The sequence below is a fragment of the Hyaena hyaena genome, unplaced genomic scaffold, assembly GCF_003009895.1.
Source record: "Hyaena hyaena isolate Hyena2069 unplaced genomic scaffold, ASM300989v1 scaffold_374, whole genome shotgun sequence".
In the NCBI taxonomy this organism is placed as follows: Eukaryota; Metazoa; Chordata; class Mammalia; order Carnivora; family Hyaenidae; genus Hyaena; species Hyaena hyaena.
Window position 1 is genome coordinate 753,090 of NW_024081007.1, and position 22,454 is coordinate 775,543.

Below are 22,454 nucleotides of genomic sequence, written 5' to 3' on the forward strand. Positions count from 1 at the left end.
ACACAGGGCTCGAACTCACGAACCGGGAGATCATGACCTGAACGGAAGTTGGATACTTAACGGGACTGAGCCACCCAGGTGCCCCTAAATGTTTAAAAATCATTGGACTTGAAGGACTACAGGAAAAAGTTTTTTCATTTACTCGTTTCTTAATTTTGACTTAAGCGCCCAAAATAGTGGTTTCTTAGAAAGGATTAGATTCTTTGTTGTTGTACTTTGGAGGTGCGGGGAGAAAAGGAGTTTGTACTTCCCCACTGGTAAGCTCATTAAGACCTTTGCAAGCTGTGATGTCTCCAGCTCTGAACACAGTTCTCTGTGCTGACTGCAGGCTGACATCAGCAGGGATGAAATGCAGGCGCCCGCCCTGGGTATGGAGGACGCGTGGCTCGCTGTCGAAGGGCCCATCTCAATCGTGGAGCTGGCCTTCGAGCAGAAACACATCCACTACCCGCTGGTGGAGCACCACTCTGTCCTGTGCTCCATCCTGTACGCCATCATGAGGTTTTCCCTGAAAACTGTGAAGCCGCTTTCACTCTTTGACAGTAAAGTAAGTCCCTCCGATGAGCCCTGAGCCAAGGGCCTCGCACGACACTGAGCGGGACTCGCCTGTCGTACAGGAAGTTGCTCAGCACTTGTGTGACTCCGTGGGGTCCTGTCTGTGGGGCTGTCTACGCGCACAGTTTCCCGCTGTTGCCGCCAGATTGCCTGCTCGTGGTATTCGAGGTCGGTGTCCGCCCGCGCGGCTGCCTGCTGCTCCTCATGGAGCTGGTTTCCCCCCTCGTCCGCCCCCAGGCCTGACCTGCGCCCTGGCTTCGAAGCTTGCGTTTCTGTTGAATGTCTCTCTCCGCACGTGCAGTGCGACTCCAGACACCTCACGTCTCAAATCTGCCTCGAGCCCTCACCCGCACCCTGCCCTTGACCTCCGCTGCCGTCCCCCTGATCCCCGGCTGGGACGGGAAACCTCTCTCCCCCCTTCGAGGTCCCCAGTGACAGTAGCTCTTGATCCTTCCTGAAACCGCCGCCGTCCATTGCTCTCCACCACCCAGTTCAGGCCTCCTCGTCTTTCGCTCGCTCTCTGTCCAGTCTGCCTTTCCAGAACGCGGGTTACTCAGGCCAGAGCAGGCCGACATGGTCCACGCAGCCGGAGAGGAGCGTCAGAGTGCGGGTGGTTGGCCAGCGTCACTGCTTAGCGTTTAAGGGACAGAAGCGGAGTTGGGGACCACCGCTTAGCCTTGTGGGAAAGGGGTATATTTTACCCCGAGACTCGTGCTTAGGAGGCACAGCTGGACTCGGGGGGCTTCCCTTCGGGCTCCTGTCCCCGCGCAGAGACTGCCCGCCCCCCTCCACGTAAGGAGCGCTCAGCGGCGTGTCCTGCATTCACAGGCCCCTCCTGGGGGCAGCGCATGGGTGGGGCCGGAGCCCCCCGCCGGTTCTGTGCTGGAGGCCCTGCACGTGGAGACGTGGAGCCAGAGGGAGCCCCCCCTCCTGCTCTCCCGCCCCGGCTGTTCCCCCTCCACAGCTGTCTCCCCCCTCCCACCCCAGCTGTTCCCCCCTCCGCAGCTGCCTCTGTGCCCAGCGACTACTGACTCCCCTCCCTGTGAGTAGACACTTTTACCTCTTCTCACTGTGGTCCGTCTTCTTAGCCCGTGGTTTCGCCAGTTGCTGAGTGTTGTCCCTTAAGTGTCACCTCTTCCCGGTCCTGGTCTGCACTCCGTAACTTACCGCTCTAGGCTGTTCCCCCGTCTGTGCCCCGCCTGGCACAGCAGCCCGGGAAATGTTTAATAGATTTGTAATTAAGGAGATGTAGAGCAGAGTCACGCTGCTGGGCAGGATGCAGAGGGGAGACCAGCGACAGCGAGGAGCTGCTGAGGGTGTGGACCCAGAGAAGAGGGAGTCGTGGGGGCTCTAGGGGAGTCCGGACCCTGAGGACAGGCTGGGAATAGCACTGCAGGAGACAGAGGGGGTCCCAGTTCCATGAGCTTCCAAGCCCATTTAGAGGGGTTGGGATATGTTGAGTTAGAGAGTAAATGTAAACAGAAATAACTGTGTTTTAAGAAATTTAACATTTAAATCCCAGTAGTTGACCTTTGAAAGGTATAAGTCTGAGGACAGATTTTCCTCTTCCTCATAAAATAACATTATATAATTTTTACATTTGTAAACAGATTTTGTATGAATGTTTATAGCTTGGAGTTTGAAAAACACAGTAAATTTTTTAAGAAAAACCAAAAACAGGGTGCCTAGTTCAGTACTCAGCCAGGGAGCTCGGGAGACCGGAGCGCGTCTGGAATTAGCCTGGCGGGGACACCAGTCCCGGCCCAGATCGCGCCACGCGGCCCCGAGACAGCGGTGTGACTCTCACATGCAGACAGGCACTGGGGTTTGGCCAGTGAAACCGAATCCTGGCTCTGCCATTTCCTAGCGAGTCTTTCCAAGCTGCTCCTGGCCTCAGTTTCTTATTCCGAAGTGATGACTCTAGTACCTACCTTATGGTTGTTCTGAGGGTGAAGACTTAAGAAGTGCTGAGCGGTGTCGAGAGCGTGGAAGACAGTAAATGGCGCTGTGCTAGTTGTGCATTCGTGTCCCCACCCCGGAGACTCTCACCTACAAGAGACCCTCATCACAGCTGAAACCGCCGGCGGAAGCTAGAGTCACAAGTCGTGAGGGAGTTTGTGGACAGGCAGTGACGCCTGTAACGCAGGGCGCTGCCCTAGGAGTCGGCTGTGTCTCCTCGCTGGAGGAGGAGCAGCTTTCTCCCTATTGGCAGTCACACTGTAGATAACCTTTCGGTCTAGAACACACGTTAGAAGGTACCGGTGATGACTGTGTGCAGGTGAACCCGGAGGGCAGTGCGGGCCTGGGGCTAGAAGCTGGGTCTTTGCAACTTCCGAAGGCCAGTGTGCTTGGCCGTGTGTTACGTTTCCTTCCGAGGAACTTCGGAAACCCAGCTTTCTGATGTTCTGCTTTGCCGTTTCAGACACACATCTGTTCTCTTAAAGAACGTGTTTTCATGGGGTTGAACAAGTGTTTGTTTTTTTTTAATGTTTTATTTATTTCTGAGAGAGAGAGAGAGAGAGACCGCGTGAGCAGGGGAGGGTCAGAGAGAGAGGGAAACACAGAATCTGAAACAGGCTCCAGGCTCTGAGCTGGCTGTCAGCACAGAACCCGATGCAGGAATCGAACCCATGAACTGTGAGATCATGACCTGAGCTGAAGTCAGAGGCTTAACAGACTGAGCCACCCAGGCGCCCCACAAGTGTTTTTAAAAGAATTCAGAGTACACACATGTCTTAGTTATTACTGTGTAACAAATTATCTAAAAATTTAGTGGTTGAAAACAAACATTTACTACCATTTTTCTGGGTCAGGAATCTGGGTCCCCCACCTTAGGTGACTCTGGCTTAAAGTCTTTCATGTCTGCAGGTAGGGTTTTAGCCGGGGCGCAGTCCCATCTCAGGCCCAGCTGGGGTGGACATGGGAGGGCCGCTTGCAGCTTCCACGATTGCTGTGGCCACTGGCTTCCCTCCGCGTGAGTACAAGCACCCGAACCTTGTACTCACAGTGATGTGCTAATAACATCTCTGCTCATCCACCAGCAGCGAGTCCAGCCCACACTGAGGGGCAGGGGGTTGATTACCCAAGGCCTGCATGCCAGGAGGAGGGGGCGGGTCACAGCTTACATTCTGCCTACTGTTTACCAGATATTTATTATCAAAACTAAGTGAATAAAATTCTGAAATTTTACTGTTCAGGAAGAAAAGTCAACCATCAGTTATTCATTAAATGATTACATTTTTAAATCTTTTGTCTTGCCTTTAATAGTAATCCATACTCATCAGGCTTTTATTATCTTTTCCTTCTCTTCAGGGGAAGAATGCATTTTTCAAAGACCTAACTTCAATTCAGTTACTACCTAGTGGGGAAATGGATCCAAATTTTATTTCCGTACGACAACAGGTAAATTACAATTACCGGCTTTTGTTTTTGTTTCTCAGAAAATGATAGTAAATAAACAGTGTAACTGGTCTTAAAGGATATGCCCACTTCCAAGGTGTTCTTGAGAGCGGTTTTTCCTTTCAGGTATATGTTCCTCTCTGACAATTAATTGTAACGGAAAAGCTACCCAAACCGTTACTTTGATTTAGACATGTTCCGATGAGATCACTAATAGCGCTCTGCGCCCTTCTCTGCTTTTGAGTTCTTACTGAAAGTCGTCAGTGCAGCCGTCCAGGCCCAGCATTCGGCCGTGAAGGACAGAGAGTCCTCAGAAGAGGCACCAACCACTCCCTTTGGGAAAGACCAAGATTGGCCGGTTCTGGCCGTGGATTTGGCTCATCACCTTCAAGTTAGTGAAGATGATGTCCGAAGGCATTACGTGGGGGAGCTCTACAACTATGGAGTTGACCACTTAGGAGAAGAGGTACTGTCACCCTATGAGTGTGAGGTGGGGGCTCAAGTGAGAAAATGTATAGCTGGAGTGAAGAATCAGCAAAGTCTCCTATTGCTTTTGGCTTTGCTTTTTGTTAGAACTACAGGGCACAAAAACAAAAGAGTATTAAAACATGAAGGTGTCATCGGTTGCCTGTTTCTGAGTTAAGAGACTCCCCTGGGGTGTCAGGCCCGTTCTGTGCCAAGGGCACAACAGTGAACACCACAGACCAGATCCCTTCCTTGTGGGCTTGCGAGGCTGCCGGCCGGAGACAGCACGCCGGCTTCTGTCCTGAGGGACAAGCACCGTGACGAGCAGGCGCTCCTACAGCACAGTGGTCGGGGGGACGTGGGAACCGAGCTCGAGGGCAATTTGCGGCAGGGTAGCGCCAAGTGCAAGGTCTTGTAGGGGGCCTGGCTTGGCAGCGCGCAGGCCCAGAAGGGCCAGCGTGGGGGACCGAACACAGCACTGAGGGATGAAGTCGGAGACGAGGTGGGAGGTTGGCAGGGGCCAGATCACGTCTCGTAGCTCATGGTGATTCAAAGTATGTTCAGAAGCCACGAGAAGGTTTTAAGCAGTCATGATGTGATTTTAATTCCCCCTCTTTACCAGAAATTAAAAAATGACTCTTCTAGTCATGTTGAATTAAAAAATTATGGGGAAAGAGGCACCTGGGTGGCTCAGTCAGTTAAGCGTCCGACTTCAGCTCAGGTCATGATCTCGTGGTCTGTGAGTTCAAGCCCCATGTTGGGCTCTGTGCTGACAGCTCAGAGCCTGGAGCCTGCTTCCGATTCTGTGTCCCCACCTCTCTCTGCCCTTCCCCCACTCATGCTCTGTCTTGCTCTCTCAAAAATAAATGTTAAAAACATTTTTTTATATAAGAAAAATTACAGGAAAAGAAAAATTAGGTGATGAGCAGAAATTTGGATTCTGAATGCTATATTTGATTTGGACTTTTTTTTGGTTGTATACATGGCCACCGCCCACAACCGAGTAAGAATCTCTTCGCTGGCAAAGCCTTTCCTAGAGTAAATAAATCTGTTAGCTCTTACTATACGTTTGTCTGTGTTCATCTCCTCAGGCCATTCTCCAGGTTCATGACAAAGAGGTCCTCGCCTCTCAGCTGCTGGTGTTAACAGGGCAGAGACTGGCCCACGCGCTTCTCCACACGCAGACAAAAGAAGGCATGGAGCTGCTGGCCCGACTCCCACCCACGCTCTGCACCTGGCTGAAAGCGATGGTAAGTACGAGGGAGTGAGATCGATGGGGCCGCTGGATGTCATCTCTCTGTTTTATTGAGAGAGAGAGAGAGAGAGCGAGCGCGTGCGCGAGAGCAAGCGGGGGAGGGGCAGAGAGAATCCCAGGCAGGCTCTGTGCGGTCGGTGTAGAGCCCGACACGGGGCGCCAGCTCACAAACTGTGAGATCATGACCTGAGCCGAAATCGAGTTGGACGCTTATCCAGCTGAGCCACCCATGCACCCTTGGATGTTTTCTTAAATGCATATTTAAAACAACAGTTAAGGAGAAAATTTAAATTACAAGTTTAACTTAGGTCCAAAGAAAAGCATTCTTCCTAGGAAAGAACAACTCTGGTAACTCGTACGTGACTGACAGTTACTGCCGGGTAGGACTGACGGGTTATTTTTGTGCCCCATTTGCAGAACCCCCAAGATCTTCAAAACACAGAAGTGCCAATCGCAACAACAGCCAAACTAGTACATAAAGTAATCGAGCTTTTACCAGAAAACCACGGGCAGTACAGTCTAGCCTTACACCTCATTGAAGCTGTGGAAGCCATATCTCTTCCTCCTTTATGACACGTAGCTACTGAAAACAGTCTACAGTTGTGTGACTAGAACTACATGAATTAGTGCATGGTAACTTTCCATAGTAAGATCTGGAATTTTATGGAGGGAGTACATCTTTTTTCTTTTGTAAAATAAAAATACATACTACTTTTAAAAGTGCGGTTCTGGCTAAATCTACTCATTTCGTTAATACTGAAGATAAAATATAAACAAGTATCAATTATACTATTAATTACTAAAAGATGTTTTTCTGTTTCTTTCTAATTTAAGCACTTTAAGTAGCTTTATTGGTAAACTTTGCTATTTCAAATGGGTTATAATTTACAGATTATGTTATTATCAGATTCTATATTTTGTACTCGAAATGTCATTGTAATTAAATTTAAACGTGTCCATGTACAGTCCCCATCAGTAAAGTTAGGGAACCTCCCACTCGCTTTTGTTGGCGCGCTCCCGTCCCCCGGTCCCGGGCCGCTCCCCGCTCCCCGGATGCGCCAGGCTCTCTCCCAGAGGTTACGCTGCCGCCAGGCCGCCACCGGAGGATGACCTTGCCTCATGACCTTGCCTCGGAGAAGGAACGGGTTCGAGATCATCACATTCGTCAGAAGGGACCCTAAACAGAACCCTCAACCTGCTGTACTTGCCAAAAGTGAGAATCTGAGATGCAGGCAACGCAGCACGATTAATTACAGTGTAAGCTGAGATTTACTTTTTGCCAGGATTCAAAGTTGTATCCACATCAGGTAATTGTAAAAATGTATTATCATCTTGTAAAATTTATGTTTAAAAAAAGGCAAAGATGCTAAAAATTTAAGTCCAACTGTATTTTTTAGAAATGTCTGCTTCTGGGATATGGTAATGTTATCTGTTCTTGGGAACAGCATGCAAAAGGCTCAGTGATACTACGGCTTTGCAAACCTACCTCACAGCTGGGTGGAGAGAATACGGTAATTTTGTACCTAGAGTGCCTAGTGCAGTCCAAGTGCTGAAGAATTATTTGTTGATTAAAACCAGATTAACCAAAACTCTGTAAAAAGTGCTTTCAGCTCCACAAATACCAAGTGTAATGGTGTATTTTTGGAACGGAGCCATACAGCGCAATTCCCGACCTCTGTCGTGGAGCACGAGGGTTAGTTACACACAGTAACTCGGTGCGATAAGAAGTGTGTTTCTTCACTTACGTGTAAGAAGGCAACTTCAGCAATGGTGGGGCCGAGGAGTGCGCGCCCCTCAAGGGTTAAAGAGAAAAGCCTGAAGTCTGAGGACCGCCCAGTGGGTGTCCTAGTTCTTTGTGACTGAAAGGTCACAGCCGAATAAGAACTGAAGGCTCTAAAACCTCCTAAGTACCATCCCAAGTTAAACACCCTGAGAGGGCTGAAGGAGGCCGTGACTAGCGGCGCGAGGCCTGGAGGCCGGCGGGGGCGGGGCTCACGCTGGGCGGCGGCGCTGGTAAGGCCCGGAAACCAGCCCGGAGTCTCCACCCCAGCTTGGCTCCCTGCTGCCCCATCCAGACACCTCGCGTGGGTTCTGGTAAACCTATCTAGCTTTATACAGTCCCTTGGTACATCCAGCCTGAAAGCTTAGCTCTTCCCGTGATTTTTCTAAATTCTCTGAAAGTAGTTCTGAATTTTGGAGGCTGGTCAAAGAAACTTGAAATATTCACTTTGATACGATTATCACTTCTGGGGGAAGGGGGACCTAAAAAGTAATTTAGAGAATAAAACTGGTTAAGCTTACTTATTCTGGTAGGACTCCTACTCCGATCTGGGGAGTGTTGAGAGTATTGTTAGCTGAAATACGGCTCCTAGAACCATAACAAATCACTGAATTACAAATCTATATAGTTACATATATGATCCTAAAATGGACCGTTCACAGAATTTTAAAATTGAATTCTGAGTTACATGGTTAAGAAAAGCAGTTAAATATTTTACTATCTGTTAGAGAGTCACAAATACAGGAATTAGATGGTCTGTAGAATGGGTGTTTTCTGAAACCAGGGTCTGGCGCCCTGAGTGAGGAGACGCCAGTAACCAGTAGTGTTTTCCTAGTTAGAACTTCCAACCCCACCCACCTTTCTTCATTAACACTAAACAGGCATTCTGCGCCCTCTTCAGTCCCACCATGTGCTGCTGAAGGGAAACAGAAGTGTTCAAATGATCCTGACTTCTACACTGCAGGCTGTGTCTGGGCGCAGAGCTAGAAGAGCCAGCACAGACTAGGTGGGGAGGACACAGCCCTGACCTTAAACGCCTCATGCGATTGCAAAAGCAGGCAGTTTCCCCTTTGTTAATAAAAATTCATGTAAGGTCAGAGTAAGCACTGTTAGATTTAATTGCTTTCTTTAAAAAAAGAAAAAAAAAGGTTAATTACAAGTTAAAATCAAAGAAAAAGAAGACTTAATAATATTAAGCTTGTGTGGAATAGAACGTTTCCTCACAGGCTGCTGTGGTTCATTCATTTGTCAGAGACAAGTCTCGTTAAGCACTCCACAGCGACAGCCCTTTCTCACCCTGCCAGGAATGAATTTGTGGGGCTTCTAGAAGTTAGATTTCTGCTGATACAATGAGCCATCCCTAGCAACATTTTACTCCAGTATGGAATTGTTTATAAGATGCTCTTATCTAATGTACTGTAGGTAGTGACCTTCTGTACATACTTCTGTTTTGTGTGTCTGTTCATTGTTGTGAATTCATGTATGTTAGTGAAATAAATTTTAAGCTTTCATGTTTCAACATTCATAAATACAAGTATTAAGATTCTCCCCCCCCCCGCCCTTGTATGAGAATAACCAGTTTGGTGGTGATGTGCTATGAAAAGGCTGACGTTCACTAGGAAGGCAGAATGAAACCACTTTTTGTTTGTTTCTTAAGGGAAAAACACACTTCTGGCACTTGCCTTCAAAGCCATAGTTTTTACTTGATTTTTACCACCTCACCAATATCCGTGATTTTCCAAATGGCTTTATTTTTAGACATTATAGAACTTAAATCCCGAGTCAAGAAGATTTAAAAATATAAAACATTTTCTGGTCAGCCACCTCTGAAGGCAAACCTATTCAGTGCCTCTGTTCTGAATAAATCCATTATGGATATGTCCAGGTCCATCCACCTATTTATACTTTTCTGCATGTATATAAATATATACACATTTTTATCTAATACAGGACAAACTTCTAATTCGGAATTTGACCCTTTTACTCTTCCACTCATTACCTAAGTCTTGGGTTTCTTTCCGGCGCTGTAAACACTCCGCAGCCAGCTGTCAACAGAGCGAGCTACTCCTTGCCGCTGACGACTTCTGTGCACCGGGGGCAGAGCGTGTCTGAGGACTCGGCGGTGCACTTCCAGCAACGGGGGCATTTTTCTTTGGTAGTTGGCATGACAATTACTTTATATGAAGACTCTTCACGAATATCGCCACCTGGGGGAGAGCAAGGCATGGAGAGTATTTCTGACAGGCCACTCCACCTGCATCTCTAGTTCCTGACAACTCCTCCTTCCCCTGGCCCCTGGCAAAGCTTGTCCGTACTGCTTCCTTTGCCTCGTTACGTAAACAGCTAGGACTGGGGCCTCACACCCTGAGAGCTGAGGGGTCAGGAGACCCTGAGTGAGAGGGGGAAGTCACTGGATTCTGTATCTTGTCGGGCAGAGCAGGCCTCCTAGCTCCTACCTAATCCAGGGATAGTTCTGACCAATTACTTTGCCTCTCTAGCTACACAACAGTTTTAAAAAGAGCCAAATTATAGTGACAGCTGCAGTGTCCCCAAATTAAATCTTCTTGGTTTGAACAAAAGAAAACAAAAATTTCTCCATTATTAATACTCAGACTTTGGACTGAATATATATAAGAAAGTTATTTTCTAGCCATTATAAAAAGAACGTACAGTACCGTTTTGAAAAGCAAGTGAGAATCTTTACTACATGGTCAGTGCTCCCAGGCCTCAGGGTTACGCTGATGCCCGTATGTTACCCCCACGGCACCTGACAGCACCTACAAACTGGCAAACACACACAGCCTCACCTTTCCCAGAGTATCTGCATGTTACTCTCTGTAAGTGTTACTGGGCCTCCATTTCCATCACTGAGAGTACTTGCTTATGAGAGACCACTGCGCAAGCGTTCAAGAAAGCATCTTCCTTAGCCCTCGTTAAGAATGGCTAAATCTTGGGGCACCTAGGTGGCTCGGCTGAGCATGCAACTTCAGCTCAGGTCATGATCTCACGGTTCGTAGGTTTGAGCCCCACGTCGGGCTCTGTGCTGACAGTTCAGAGCCTGGAGCCTGCTTCCGATTCTGTATCTCCCTCTCTCTCTGACCCTCCCCTGCTCAAAGCTGTCTCTCTCTCTCTCTCTCAGAAATAAAACATTGGGAAAGAAAAAAAAAAAGGCTAAATCTTGGGGCGCCTGGGTGGAATGTGTATCTGATTCTTGATTTCAGTTCACATCATGATCCCAGGGACCGAGCCTCGCATAGGGCCATGCACTGAGCATGGAGACGGTCTCTCTCTCTCTCCCTCTGCCTCATTCCCATTTGTGCTCTCACCCTCTCTAAAATAAATTTTAAAAATAGCTAAATCTGTTAATATAGGGTGTGCAAAATAAGCAGTTTCAGAGTCAGCAATGGGGCAGGGCAGGCTAGGGTACTGGGTATCAAAGGACAGGAACACAAAAAGCCAACGGGAGTGAGGCCAACTGACATCACCCACGATGACAACTATCAATTACTCACAGGACAGGAAGGAAAGCTCTCCTCTCCCTAGTCCTGTGTTCCCGAGATCATCATGCGGGACGCTTCTGAGAGCTGGTTTAGACACGTGGGCCAGCTTCCATTAAAAGATGTACTCCAGGAACGTACCTGCCTTTAGAATACACCTAATCCATGGGAGGGCTGGAGAGGCCCTAGGATTATCACTCAGGTCTCCAGGTCCCTCCGTTCTGCTGGCCGCCTCCTTACCTTCTAAATTGATCAGGAATGTCCCTTTGTGCTCAACAGCATCTGCGGGTAGTGTTCGTGGTTCCTGAGGGAGTAAAGTTGTCTCGGAAGCCATCATTAATTCATTCAACTGAGAGGTGCTGGAAGTCTCCTCAGCTTGTAGCATCTGGGGATGAGCATGTCGAAGTTACCATCTGAATGTTTACTGTAAACTCCGGGTATAAAAATAAATACAGATTCCTGTGTTTAGCGAGTAACCCTTTGGTACCAGTATCTCCTAAGCCAACACTATTAAATCAATGATTAACTAGAATGCAAGGTTTCAAATAAGAATTTCCAGTCAAGGGGTACCTGGGGGGCCCAGTCGGTTAAGCATCTGACTCTTGGTCTCCACCTGGGTCATGATCTCACAGTTCGTGAGTTCAAGCCCCACATCGGGCTCTGTGCTGATGGTGCAGAGCCTGCTTGGGATTCTGTCTCTCCTCTCTGCCCCTCCCCAGCTTGTGTACTCTCTTTCTCAAAGTAAAAATTTTTAAAAAAATTTCCAGTCAATAGGCACCTCACTATGCTAGATGCTAAATGTCCCTTATGATTAGAAACATTCACAGTGTGTCTCACCCCCATTTTCCAACTGAGGAAAGCCGCTCGGGGGGGTGCACTCACCCACAGTCCTCAAGCAGCAGGTGGGGGCTGCAATTCCAGCCCAGGTCTAGTGGCCTCACAGCCCAGACTTCTTTTCCTGCCTCCTACCCCCTGCTTTAGGAGACGGGACAAGGTACCACATAAACGGACTGGCTTTTAGCAACGCAGACCAATGGTGGCAACTGAATTACCCACAGGACTCCTCTCAAGTACAATAAAGTTGGGTGTCTGATAAGAACTTTCACATTTTTCAGTGTAATTTTGCTCTTCAAAATGAGTTTATAAGCTAATACAGACACTCCTTAAAAAAAAAAAAAACTCAAGAGAAAACAGGAGATTTAAGGAAATTAATTTGGTTTTAACAAATTCACATAATTAGTAACTGATAGATCCAGGATTCCGTCATCTGACATCTACTTACGGTGACTCCTAAGGAAAATACATTCTTTTTTAAAAAAAATTTTTTAAATGTTTTATTTATTTCTGAGAAAGAGAGAGAGAGGCAGTGTAAGCAGTGGAGGGTTACAGAGAGAGGGAGACACAGAATCGGAAGCAGGCTCCATGCTCTGAGCTGTCAGCACAGAGCCCAACGCGGGCTTGAACCCACGAACCGCAAGATCATGACCTGAGCCGAAATCGGACGCTTAACTGACTGAGCCACCCAGGCGCCCCTCAGATTTTTTTTAATCCCGAAGTTTTTTTCCAATGTAAATGGTCCAAACAAGCTGCATTTTTTTTTTAACTTCTTACGCAGAACTAATGAAAAAGACACAGGACATGTACAAGAAAACCCAGTACTAGGCTGTAAAACCTTAGCTCGCTCATGGTTTCAACAGCCCTCAGTTTCCCTGTTCATAAAATAAAGGAGTCTGAGCCTGCCAACTGGTAAATTTTAAAATGTGAGAATCTTACGGAAATTCTCTGCTATGGTCAACAATCTCCTACATACTAGCTGTTTCAAGCCTCAAATCTTAATTTACTAAATACTTAAATTGAGCTTACCAACCAAATGAGATGGTCATTTTACAGACAACTATAATAGCAGGTAAGACTTTAAAAAATATATTATCAATTCTCTTCTCAAGCAGTGAAAGTAAAGAAAAATCTTGAGCCAGTATGTAAACATTAAAGTCAATCTAGCCAACGAGCCCCTAAGAATCCCAAGAAGAAAATTCTGATGGTCCTTTTAGAAATAAAAATAGGATGACTGCTTTGAGAGAATGCGTGTTGATTTGCTGGAGCAAATGAACATTCCGATCTCCTGAGAAAAAGATAGAAATCCTTGTTTTTTTAAGATTTGTTTTGATAAAATTCTCAGAAAACTAAACCCTTATCACGAAACTCAATTTCTGTGTGCTGGAAGCTAACGTCATCGGTTTCTGTCACATCCAAGTAGGCCCAGTGATCTGCGTTTTTTCAAAAATTTTAGTGTTTATTTACATTTGAGTGAGAGAGAGACAGAGTGTGAGCGGGGGAGGGGCAGAGAGAGAGAAAGACAGAATCTGAAGCAGGCAAAAGCCAAATTTCAGGTGAAGCTGTAGGATACTAACATCATTTCCAAAGGTACAAACCGCGACTCACCTCTATTATCTCAAAAAGCAGCCCGGGCTCTATCACAATGGTAACCTTGTACTCGGCGGCATTTTTACCCGGGATGCTTCCAAGAAACGAATCTCTCATTGCACATGCGCCCTCTATTGCTTCCTCTAATCCTGGCTTCTTCCAGATAGAACTTGTTCTAATCCACCCAGTACGAAAAACACTCTTGGGTTCTTAAAAAAAAAAAATAATAATAATAAGGTAAAGTAACTTACATATACTTGTTTTAAACTGTATATAAATCTCTAACCATTAAATAATCATGGAAAATAAGAATTGTTATTTATTGTAAATATTATGGAGCCATTGTAAATGTTTACCAAACATTTATATTCATGTTTGGAAATTTAAACAAAGGATAAAATATATAATAAGACCTCAAAGGAAAAAAGGATGCCTGGAAGAAAATAAAATAGAAAAAATACCCAAATATTAACAGTAGTTATCTTTGGATAGTAAGATTATGAGTGACTTTCTCTTTTTAAATTTCTATAGTTGTTAATTTTCTATAAGCTTACTAATTAACAATCAGAGGGAAAAAAAACATTATAAAAATATTCACTAAGCACACCACACTTCGTTTTAATAAAACCCAAAACATACTTCAGACATTTATGACGGTGTTTAAGAAAACCCGACTGCGGTAATGTCAGGCTGCTCCACGTTTCAGAAAGCAGTCCATGGTGGCCTGAAGGCCGGCCTGAAACCCCTCCCCTCTGCTCCACACAAGTGCAGAGACAACAGAAGGACCAGGAGGTGTCCTGCCCCGGCACTCAGTGTAGACGGGAGAGAGGCCCTTACACGGGGTAGAGAAAAGCAAGCTGCTTTCTCATTGTGAGAACAAATCAAGTGCTCCTTACCTTTGATGTAAGGTACGTGCTGGAACACTTCTTCAGCCAGGTGAGGAAGAATGGGAGCAAAAGAACGAACCATCACGTCTAAGATTTCAGCTAACGCCGTCTGGCAGGAGCGCCGTCTGGGGTCGCCTGCGCTTTCACAGTAGAGCCTGGTGGAGGACAAAGTGCGCGGCGGGGGCCGTGTTACGTACAGAGGTGCCGGGGCAGGGCCTGCCGGCGGCGTTTCCTCCTGCAGCGGCTCATGCTCTGGCTCTAACCACCTTCCTTCCGACCTATGAGGCCGATATTCCACCACCTGACTTACTGATCAACCCCCTGGTCCGCTCCGCTCCTTCCGGGTGCACTCGGCTCCCCCAACACTCCCCACCCCACCAGCGCTGCGTCCAATTCTGCTTTCCAGAGACGGCAGCTGGGACCTAGTGTAGTGTGTTAAAGGACAACTGGTATGTTGGCTGATGATATTTATCCTAATGTGTTCAGAGGACTGGGGGGTTACAATCCCCGTGCTCAGGGGCGGGGCGGACCCCTCACAGTGGCCTACTTGCTATCAAGGAAGACTAAGCACCAAGGCTTCCTCTAAAAGGTATCACTGATCTTAACACAGTGTTCTTATGTTAACAGTTGCTTATATATTTCTCTCTCCTCAAAATTTATAAACTCTGAGAACAGGTACTATATTCATTACCTCCTATTAGCACCTATTAGTGAGCACTTACTTTATCAAAACCAGTAGAAAGCATATTCCTTATATTATCTCTTTTCATAATCACATTATGAGACTGTATTATCCTGAACTCAAGAACCCAACTTCTTAATAACCGCACAGCGCCGCCCATCCTGCTGGCGGCTGTACGCACATCTGTCAAGCAGAGTAGACATTCAAGAAATATTTGAATATTCAGTCCCATATACCTGTCTTTGATGATGCTGAAATAAAAGTTCGAGAGTTCTCTGGTATAAAATGCTCGTAACAGTCGAACAACTTTTCCAAAATCGTACTGTTTATATGAATCGGTAATCTAAGGAACAAAAGCCAAAACAAATTTGGAAGTTGGGATAAGCAAATGAAAATGCAAGTCCACATGAGCAAAATGTGTTCCTTTTCAAAATCTATTCCAAGGCAGACAGACAGGAGATGTGCAGGAGCGACTGAGGGTCTTTCCAACATTTCTGGATATCAAATTTGACTATCCTCAGAAAATACTGAATCTTCTACTCCGGAAACTACAAAAGAACATTCGTCAAAGGAATCAGGCTTTTTTGTTTTGTTTTGTTTTGAATGTTTACTTTTGAGACAGAAGGAGGGAGAGACAGAGCATGAGCAGGGGAGGGGCAGAGAGAGAGAAGAGGGAGACAGAATCTGAAGCAGGCTCCAGGCTCTGAGCTGTCAGCACAAAGCCCAATGCAGGGCTTGAATCCCCAAACCACGAGATCATGACCTGAGCCAAAGTCAAATGCCACCCGGGCACCGCGGGAATCAGGTTTTACATGATAAAGCTCACTATTTTAACAGAAGAGACTATCAGTTACCAGTGTTCCCTCGTTTGCGCCTGAAAAAGTAAAACTGGGCAAACACTTGCAGGGATGTTTGTGACACAGGGTATGGGGAAGCAACCACATTTCCAATTTGAGAGGAGACAGAAGTTATCTGTTTATATATAAATGAGAGAACGTCTTACGAAACACAGAGGAATAGTCATTTCAGTTATTTCTATTCTTTGAAGTGTACATCTGCAGATAAAATACAGCTCTACGTGACTCCTTCCTGTTGGAGGAATACATGAGGCTGATCCCGAGAGAAAAATGTGGTCTCAGGGGAAGTCCGGGCCTCCTGCTTCCAGCAGGCCCTGTGAGTCTCTTGCAAGGCACGAAGAAATCCTGACTTCACTCTCCGAAGTCAGCCTAGGAATGTGTGGAACTTACCAGTATAACTCTTCTCAGTGTTATGGTTATTATCTCTAGTAATATCTGTTTGGCTTGCACGCAGCTCTAATGTCAACATTCAACAGGGCTGATATTTCTATTTTCCAGAGGCTTATTAGTTCACACTTACCTTATTTGCTAAATCCTGCAGTAAGTGTAGCATATACTGGTCTATGACATACATATTGTTAACAGGAATGGAATCTGTTTCTGGGTTGAAACCAGCGAGATTTCCCAAAAGAAAGCGGAGTGTATTCCTAAGCTATTGAGAAAAAATACGCAGTCAAAAAACGTGAACCTTCAATTCTTACTGAAAAGTTACTTTATTCTTCTAGAGTTTTTATCCAACTCATGTGACTTTAATGGAATGCTTCTTTTTTTAATATCATTCCTAAATGAGACTACAAATGCCAAAAAACACTCATGGAAACCATCTCTGTACTTTACACACGAAGACTGAATTTTCATTGTATTTCTTTATAACTTTATAAAGGCAAATCCCCTTTCAGTGGCCCAGTGTGTTCATCTATATAGGTAAGAATGTTATTTTCACCTGCTTCACAGGCAAAAATAAAGATAAGTGGAATAAATGTGAAAGGTCATAGAGTATACAAAAAGTATATAAAATTAATATAATTTTGTATTATCTTATGCTAGGTTATGTTTTATAAAGTATAAAAGACAGCATATAAAATTATTAGGATTACATGATATTTTTAAACAAATAACAGCATATTTTTAAACACTCATATGTAGAAACTTATTTTTCACTGTTTTGCAATGCCAAAAATGTACTCCATTTAAAAAAAAAAAAGCTATTTAGCTAACTTTTTATTCAGAAATAGGAAGAGCAAGGACTCTGACCTTGATAATATCATCTCTGGCAGCATTAAGTGCAGATGGGCCAATGGTCACTTCAGTGAAGACGTTGGACTCTGCTACCCACCAGCGAAGGACATCAGCACCATAGGGGGGCTCTTTGCTTTGATCCTTTCAGTGGAGGGAAAAAATATATTAACATATAAATGGCTTTCAATTCTTATTAGGCGAACAAATACTTTAGATATTCTTCCTCCAAAATATGTGAGCACAACATGAGCATGAAAGACCCCCGCACTGTAATGAAATAAGGGCTAACCGTCTCAGAAACCGGCTATGTCTATCTATAAACCAACACTGGGGAAAATGTAAGCTCTGCAGTCCCGCTTCGTGCATGGGTGCGGGCATTTGTGCACACATCCCTCTGCTACTGCCGGGGCCGGAGCAGGGCCCTGATGCCTCTGTGATGGCGGATGGGGTGCTCCCTGGCCACTCCTTACATAGAGCAGTGATTACTGGACATTAGAAGAGTGGTACAAAGCCAAAGGAGTCAGGGGTATCTGCGTGGCTCCATCGGTTAAGTGTGACTCTTGATCTCAGCTCAGAGTCATGAGTTCAAGCCCCACCCTGGGCTCTGTGCTGGGCTTGAAGCCTACTTAAAAAAAAAAAGCCAAAGAAGTAAAATAACACATGATTTCCTTTCTGATAGCAACTCCAAAATAAACCAAATTATTAGCAACCCCAGATGTGATGTCCATTAATGACGTGCTGTAAGGTGTGGAATTTCCGAGAACGTAATAATGAAACACGAATTATAATCTCAATGTTTTCTCAAAGTTTCCATCGAACTGTAAATTTTTATTTTTTTTTTAAAATAAATTTGAAGTTCAATTAAACAAAGGGCTAGCATGGTTCAGGACTCAGTTAGAGACTCAGACCTGAAATGAGTCAAGAGGGTCATAACCCCAGCCCTTCCCTTTTACATTAAAATCATATATTACATAAGAGTCTAGATTTAAAACACAGTAAGGCACCTGCTATTTGCACAAAAGACAGTTTTCATTAATTTTTTTTACATTGAAGTAACTACATTAAAGATGTTGGCTGCCAACTTAGGAGCCTTAAAACCAAAATGAAACAAATTTTAGAGAACCACCTACCTGCCCTCCGTTGATGACCACATCGGGATCAATGACATTCCCAAGAGACTTGGACATCTTTTCTCCCTTTTCTCCAAGGGTAAATCCATGAACAACCACTGTCCTAAGAAGACAAATCAGCTATTATGATAACACAATTCTAATAACTTTTTGAAGGTCACTTATAGCTTAAAAAGAGTATCGTGGCTTGGCCAAAAAACCAGATTTTTCTTGACAGATGATGTGTGAAAGCTTTTCTTGAAAGTCTAATTCTCAGCTGCTTAGTAGTCACAATTGTTAGATAATAAGCTCTCTACTTATACACAGAAATTATTTTTTTTGAGAGAAAGAACATGAGCAAGCAGGGGAGAGGGGCATGACCTCAGCTAGAATTAAGAGTTGGAACACTCAACCGACTGAGGCACCCAGGCGCCCCATACACAGAAAAATTTTTCATGTTTACATTCACTATACAAATATTTCCTGAGCATTCATGATGCTGTCTCAATTTTGGTTATTAAAACTAACCAGAAAAAATGTCTTATTATTATGTATTCTTAAGTCTTAAAAAGAACAGATTATCACCTCAAAATACTTTCAAAAAGACAATTTGAGAAAAATATATCTGCTCTTCTACTGGCTTTTAGAAGCATGTTATAGTGGTGTCTGGGTGGCTCGATCGGTGGGGCATGCAGCTCAATCTCAGGGCCACAGTTCGAGCCCCATGTTGGGGGTAGAGATTACTTAAAAACAACAAAAAAAACCCCAATCTTTTAAAAATAAATATAAAATAAAAGCATGTTATACAAGAAACCTTAACATGTAAATTGTTCTGGGATAGGTCTTCACTGTAAGACAGTAAAAACCTTAAGCTATTCAAAAAACTTTCTGATTCTCTACACACCTGAAAAAGGAAAATCAATTATCTGTAACTTACTAATACCTAATTTAACAAAACTCACTACAACAACGTTTCAGTTCGTTAGCCACTTGTGGATAATACAAATGTAAATATGTTTGACCCCGGGCTGCCTTCCATCAACATAGACTACCATTCTCTACATTCCTCCAATGTCAAGTCTTCCCGTATTTCAAGACCTAGCTCTTTGGAGATCTCCCCACTCTTCGAGTCAATGCTGATTTTTCCTCTAGTAGGAATGACAGTCTGTATCAGTGACAAGACTTCTCTGTATTGTCGTCTTCTTTTTATTTCAGACTCATTTCTCTCACGAAACAAGAGACTAAGCTAGTAAAGGAGGTGTTGGTCACATCCAGGCATAACTCGGGGACACCGCAGGTTTGGCCTCAGGCCACTGCGATAAAGAGAGTCAAATTAATTTTTTGATTAGTGCATATGAGTTATATCTACACTACTGTAGTCTATTAAGTGTGCAAAAGCATTATGTCTTAAAAAAACTGTGTACATATCTTAATTACGAAATCCTTTATTGCTAAAAAATGCTAACCATCACCTGAGCTGTTAGCAAACTGTAACGTTCTTGCTGGGGAGGATCTGGCCTTGATGCCAATAGCTGCTGACCCAACAAGGTGGCGGCTGCTGACGGTGAGGGGGGCTGGGGCAATTTCTTACAGACAACGGTGAAGTCTGGCGCGTGCCTCTGCCTGCCTTTCACCTACGACCTTCCTGCAGCACATGATGCTCTTACACCATTTCACCCAGAGGACAACTACTTTCAAAACAGGCGCAATAATAAAAATATTTAAAAAAAAAAAAGTGGGGGGCGCCTGGGTGGCTTAGTCCGTTAAGTGTCCGACTTTCGCTTGGGTCATGATCTCGCGGTTCGTGGGTTCGAGCCCCGCGTCGGGCTCTGTGCTGACTGCCAGCTCAGAGCCTGGAGCCTGTTTCAGTCTGTGACTCCCTCTCTCTCTGCCCCTCCCCTGCTCCCGCTGTCTCTCTCTCTCCTAGAAATAAATAAAAATATTTAAACAAAAACAAAAACCAAAAAAAAACAGGCGCCAGTGCCCTCAAACCCTGCGGCTGCTCTACACCTAGGCTGACGTGATCCTCCGCATCCTCCACCGTCCTTTCCGCAGTCTTCACGGCCTCTTCGCCAGGAGCAGACCCCATCTCAAGGCAGCACCTTCGCTGCCCGGCCGGCAGCAGCGGCTCCTCACGGTGGAAGCTGCGTCCCGAGGCCGCACGGGTCAGTCCCGTCTTCAGGCTCCACCTGCGATCCTGCGTCACCCGCCGGTCCCACCGCGGCTGCAGGCACTGTGTCCACAGAGGCCCGGGCCTTCCACGTGTAACGTACGTGGCATCTGCGAGGCACAGTGACGTGGGGCCCGCACGCACGGCTGCCCGGCACAGGGCTGGCACAGGGCTGGCACAGGGCCCGGCCCGGCAGGGGTCCTCACGGCGCGAGGACGCGCTTAGCTCGGCTTCAACACTTACCTAAAAGGCGCTTTTTTCCTTGTTGCCACGCTTGTTAATAAAGAAGACTGAAACCAACCACCAAGCTGGTCTTTTCCTTCCAAATACAAATCTGCTCTTTGGTCAGAACCTCAAAAATAAAAAAACAGAGAAACTTAAGTATATTAAAATAGGAAAATGAAAATAAATATGCATCAAAGTGTTAAGATCATCAAAGTAATCATGTCATTTATTTGTGTCATGCTATGCAGGACAGCAAGATTCAGTCACCTGAGCTATTACCCTCACTGCCCATTTATTAATCAAGAGAAAGAGAATAAACATTGGAGTTTGATCTCCTAAACTAGAAGTAACTAAAACACTGCCTAAATTAGGGACTGACTGGGACGGCTGTGTGGCCCAGTCAGCTGAGCATCTAACTTCAGCACAGGTCATGACTTTTTTGTGGGTTCGAGCCCCACATTGGGCTCTCCGCTGTCAGCACAGAGCCTGCTTCAGATCCTCTGTCACCCTCTCTCTCTGCTCCTCCCCCGCTCATGCTCTTCTTTCTCTCTCAAAAATAATACTTATAAAATTTAAAAAAATAGTGACTGATTAATAATTACCAATATCAACATTTCCATCTAAGTCTCTTATGAAAGTGAGCACCTAAGAACTTTATGTTAATTCAGGTGATCCTCACAGTAACTCTATAAGGTAGGTGTCATCATCATCTCCATTTCACAGATGAGGAAGGTGATACACCAAGATGTTTTATAACTTGTCCAAGTTTATGGAGACAGTAAGCAGTAGAGAGGGATTCTGAACCTAGACAATCTGGAACTGGAGTACATTTAACCAAGAAATTAAATCAGAAAAAACAATCTTTTAAAAAGGGCAAGTTATGGGGCGCCTGGGTGGCTTAGTCGGTTAAGCATCCGACTTTCGCTTAGGTCATGATCTCGCGGTTTGTGGGTTCAGGCCCCGCGTCGGGCTCTGTGCTGACTGCCAGCTCGGAGCCTGGAGCCTGTTTCAGTCTGTGACTCCCTCTCTCTCTGACCCTCCCCTGCTCACACTGTCTCTCTCTCTCTCCTAGAAATAAATAAAACATTTAAAAATAAATAAATAAATAAATAAAAAGGGCAAGTTATTAACTTCTAATGTGACAATGACCCAGTCAAAGATGGACAAATGATAAAAATGCCACGTGAGCCAAGGTGAGCAAAGAGGGGCTGGGGTAGGAGGGATGAATGGCAGAGCAGAGGATTTTTAGGACAGTGACAATACTCTATGAGATACTATCCTGATGGATACATGTCCATGATACATTTGTCCAAACCCATAACATGTACAACACCCACCGTGGACCGTAATGTAAACTATGGACTCTGGACTTTGGGTGGTCATGATGTGTCACTATAGGCTCATCTACGGTCACAAACGTCCCACTCTGGTAGGGGATACTGATAATGACAGAGGCTGTGCGTTTGTGGGGGCAGGAGGCATATGGAAAATCTCTCTACCTTCCTCTTAATTTTTTTAAATGTTTATTTATTTTGAGAGAGAGAGAGCGTGCAAACAGGGGAGAGACAGAGAGAGGGAGAGAGAGAGAACCCTAAGCAAGCTAAGCACTGTCAGCGCAGAGCCCGATACGGGGCCCAAACTGACAAACCACACGTGAGATTATGACCTGAGCCGAAACCAAGAGCTGGACACTTAAATAACTGAGTCACTAGCCACCCCAGATCTGCACTTGTACAGGAAAGATGCCCATAAATAGAATTTTTTGGTCAAAGGACAGAAAACCACTCCAAAGCTTTCGATGCATAATGCAAAAATCCTTTCTAGTACGTTTGTGCCAAAACACATTCCAACAGCAGTGCGCGAGGGAGGAATGGTGCCAATTTTTTTCTGCCTATTTTTTAATCTTCTTT

General features: G+C 45.3%; 2 protein-coding genes across 2 annotated transcripts in view; one reads left to right on the forward strand and one right to left on the reverse strand.

Moving 5' to 3' along the window:
- RAB3GAP2 (RAB3 GTPase activating non-catalytic protein subunit 2) overlaps window positions 1-7,052 on the forward strand; it is a 97,398-nt gene extending 90,346 nt beyond the window's left edge. Inside the window, exons 31-35 of the mRNA XM_039250609.1 lie at window positions 329-547; window positions 3,868-3,957; window positions 4,199-4,420; window positions 5,511-5,669; window positions 6,092-7,052. Of these exons, the coding sequence (XP_039106540.1) occupies window positions 329-547; window positions 3,868-3,957; window positions 4,199-4,420; window positions 5,511-5,669; window positions 6,092-6,247 (846 nt within the window). The 3' untranslated portion in view covers window positions 6,248-7,052. The remainder of the gene's footprint in view (window positions 1-328; window positions 548-3,867; window positions 3,958-4,198; window positions 4,421-5,510; window positions 5,670-6,091) is intronic.
- Window positions 7,053-9,137: 2,085 nt separating this feature from the next.
- IARS2 (isoleucyl-tRNA synthetase 2, mitochondrial) overlaps window positions 9,138-22,454 on the reverse strand; it is a 61,679-nt gene continuing 48,362 nt past the window's right edge. Inside the window, exons 15-23 of the mRNA XM_039250610.1 lie at window positions 20,563-20,671; window positions 18,171-18,273; window positions 17,056-17,181; window positions 16,322-16,453; window positions 15,181-15,287; window positions 14,272-14,417; window positions 13,394-13,584; window positions 11,192-11,336; window positions 9,138-9,661 (exon numbers count right to left, since the gene is read on the reverse strand). Coding sequence (XP_039106541.1) covers window positions 9,516-9,661; window positions 11,192-11,336; window positions 13,394-13,584; window positions 14,272-14,417; window positions 15,181-15,287; window positions 16,322-16,453; window positions 17,056-17,181; window positions 18,171-18,273; window positions 20,563-20,671 — 1,205 coding nt within the window. The 3' untranslated portion in view covers window positions 9,138-9,515. The remainder of the gene's footprint in view (window positions 9,662-11,191; window positions 11,337-13,393; window positions 13,585-14,271; window positions 14,418-15,180; window positions 15,288-16,321; window positions 16,454-17,055; window positions 17,182-18,170; window positions 18,274-20,562; window positions 20,672-22,454) is intronic.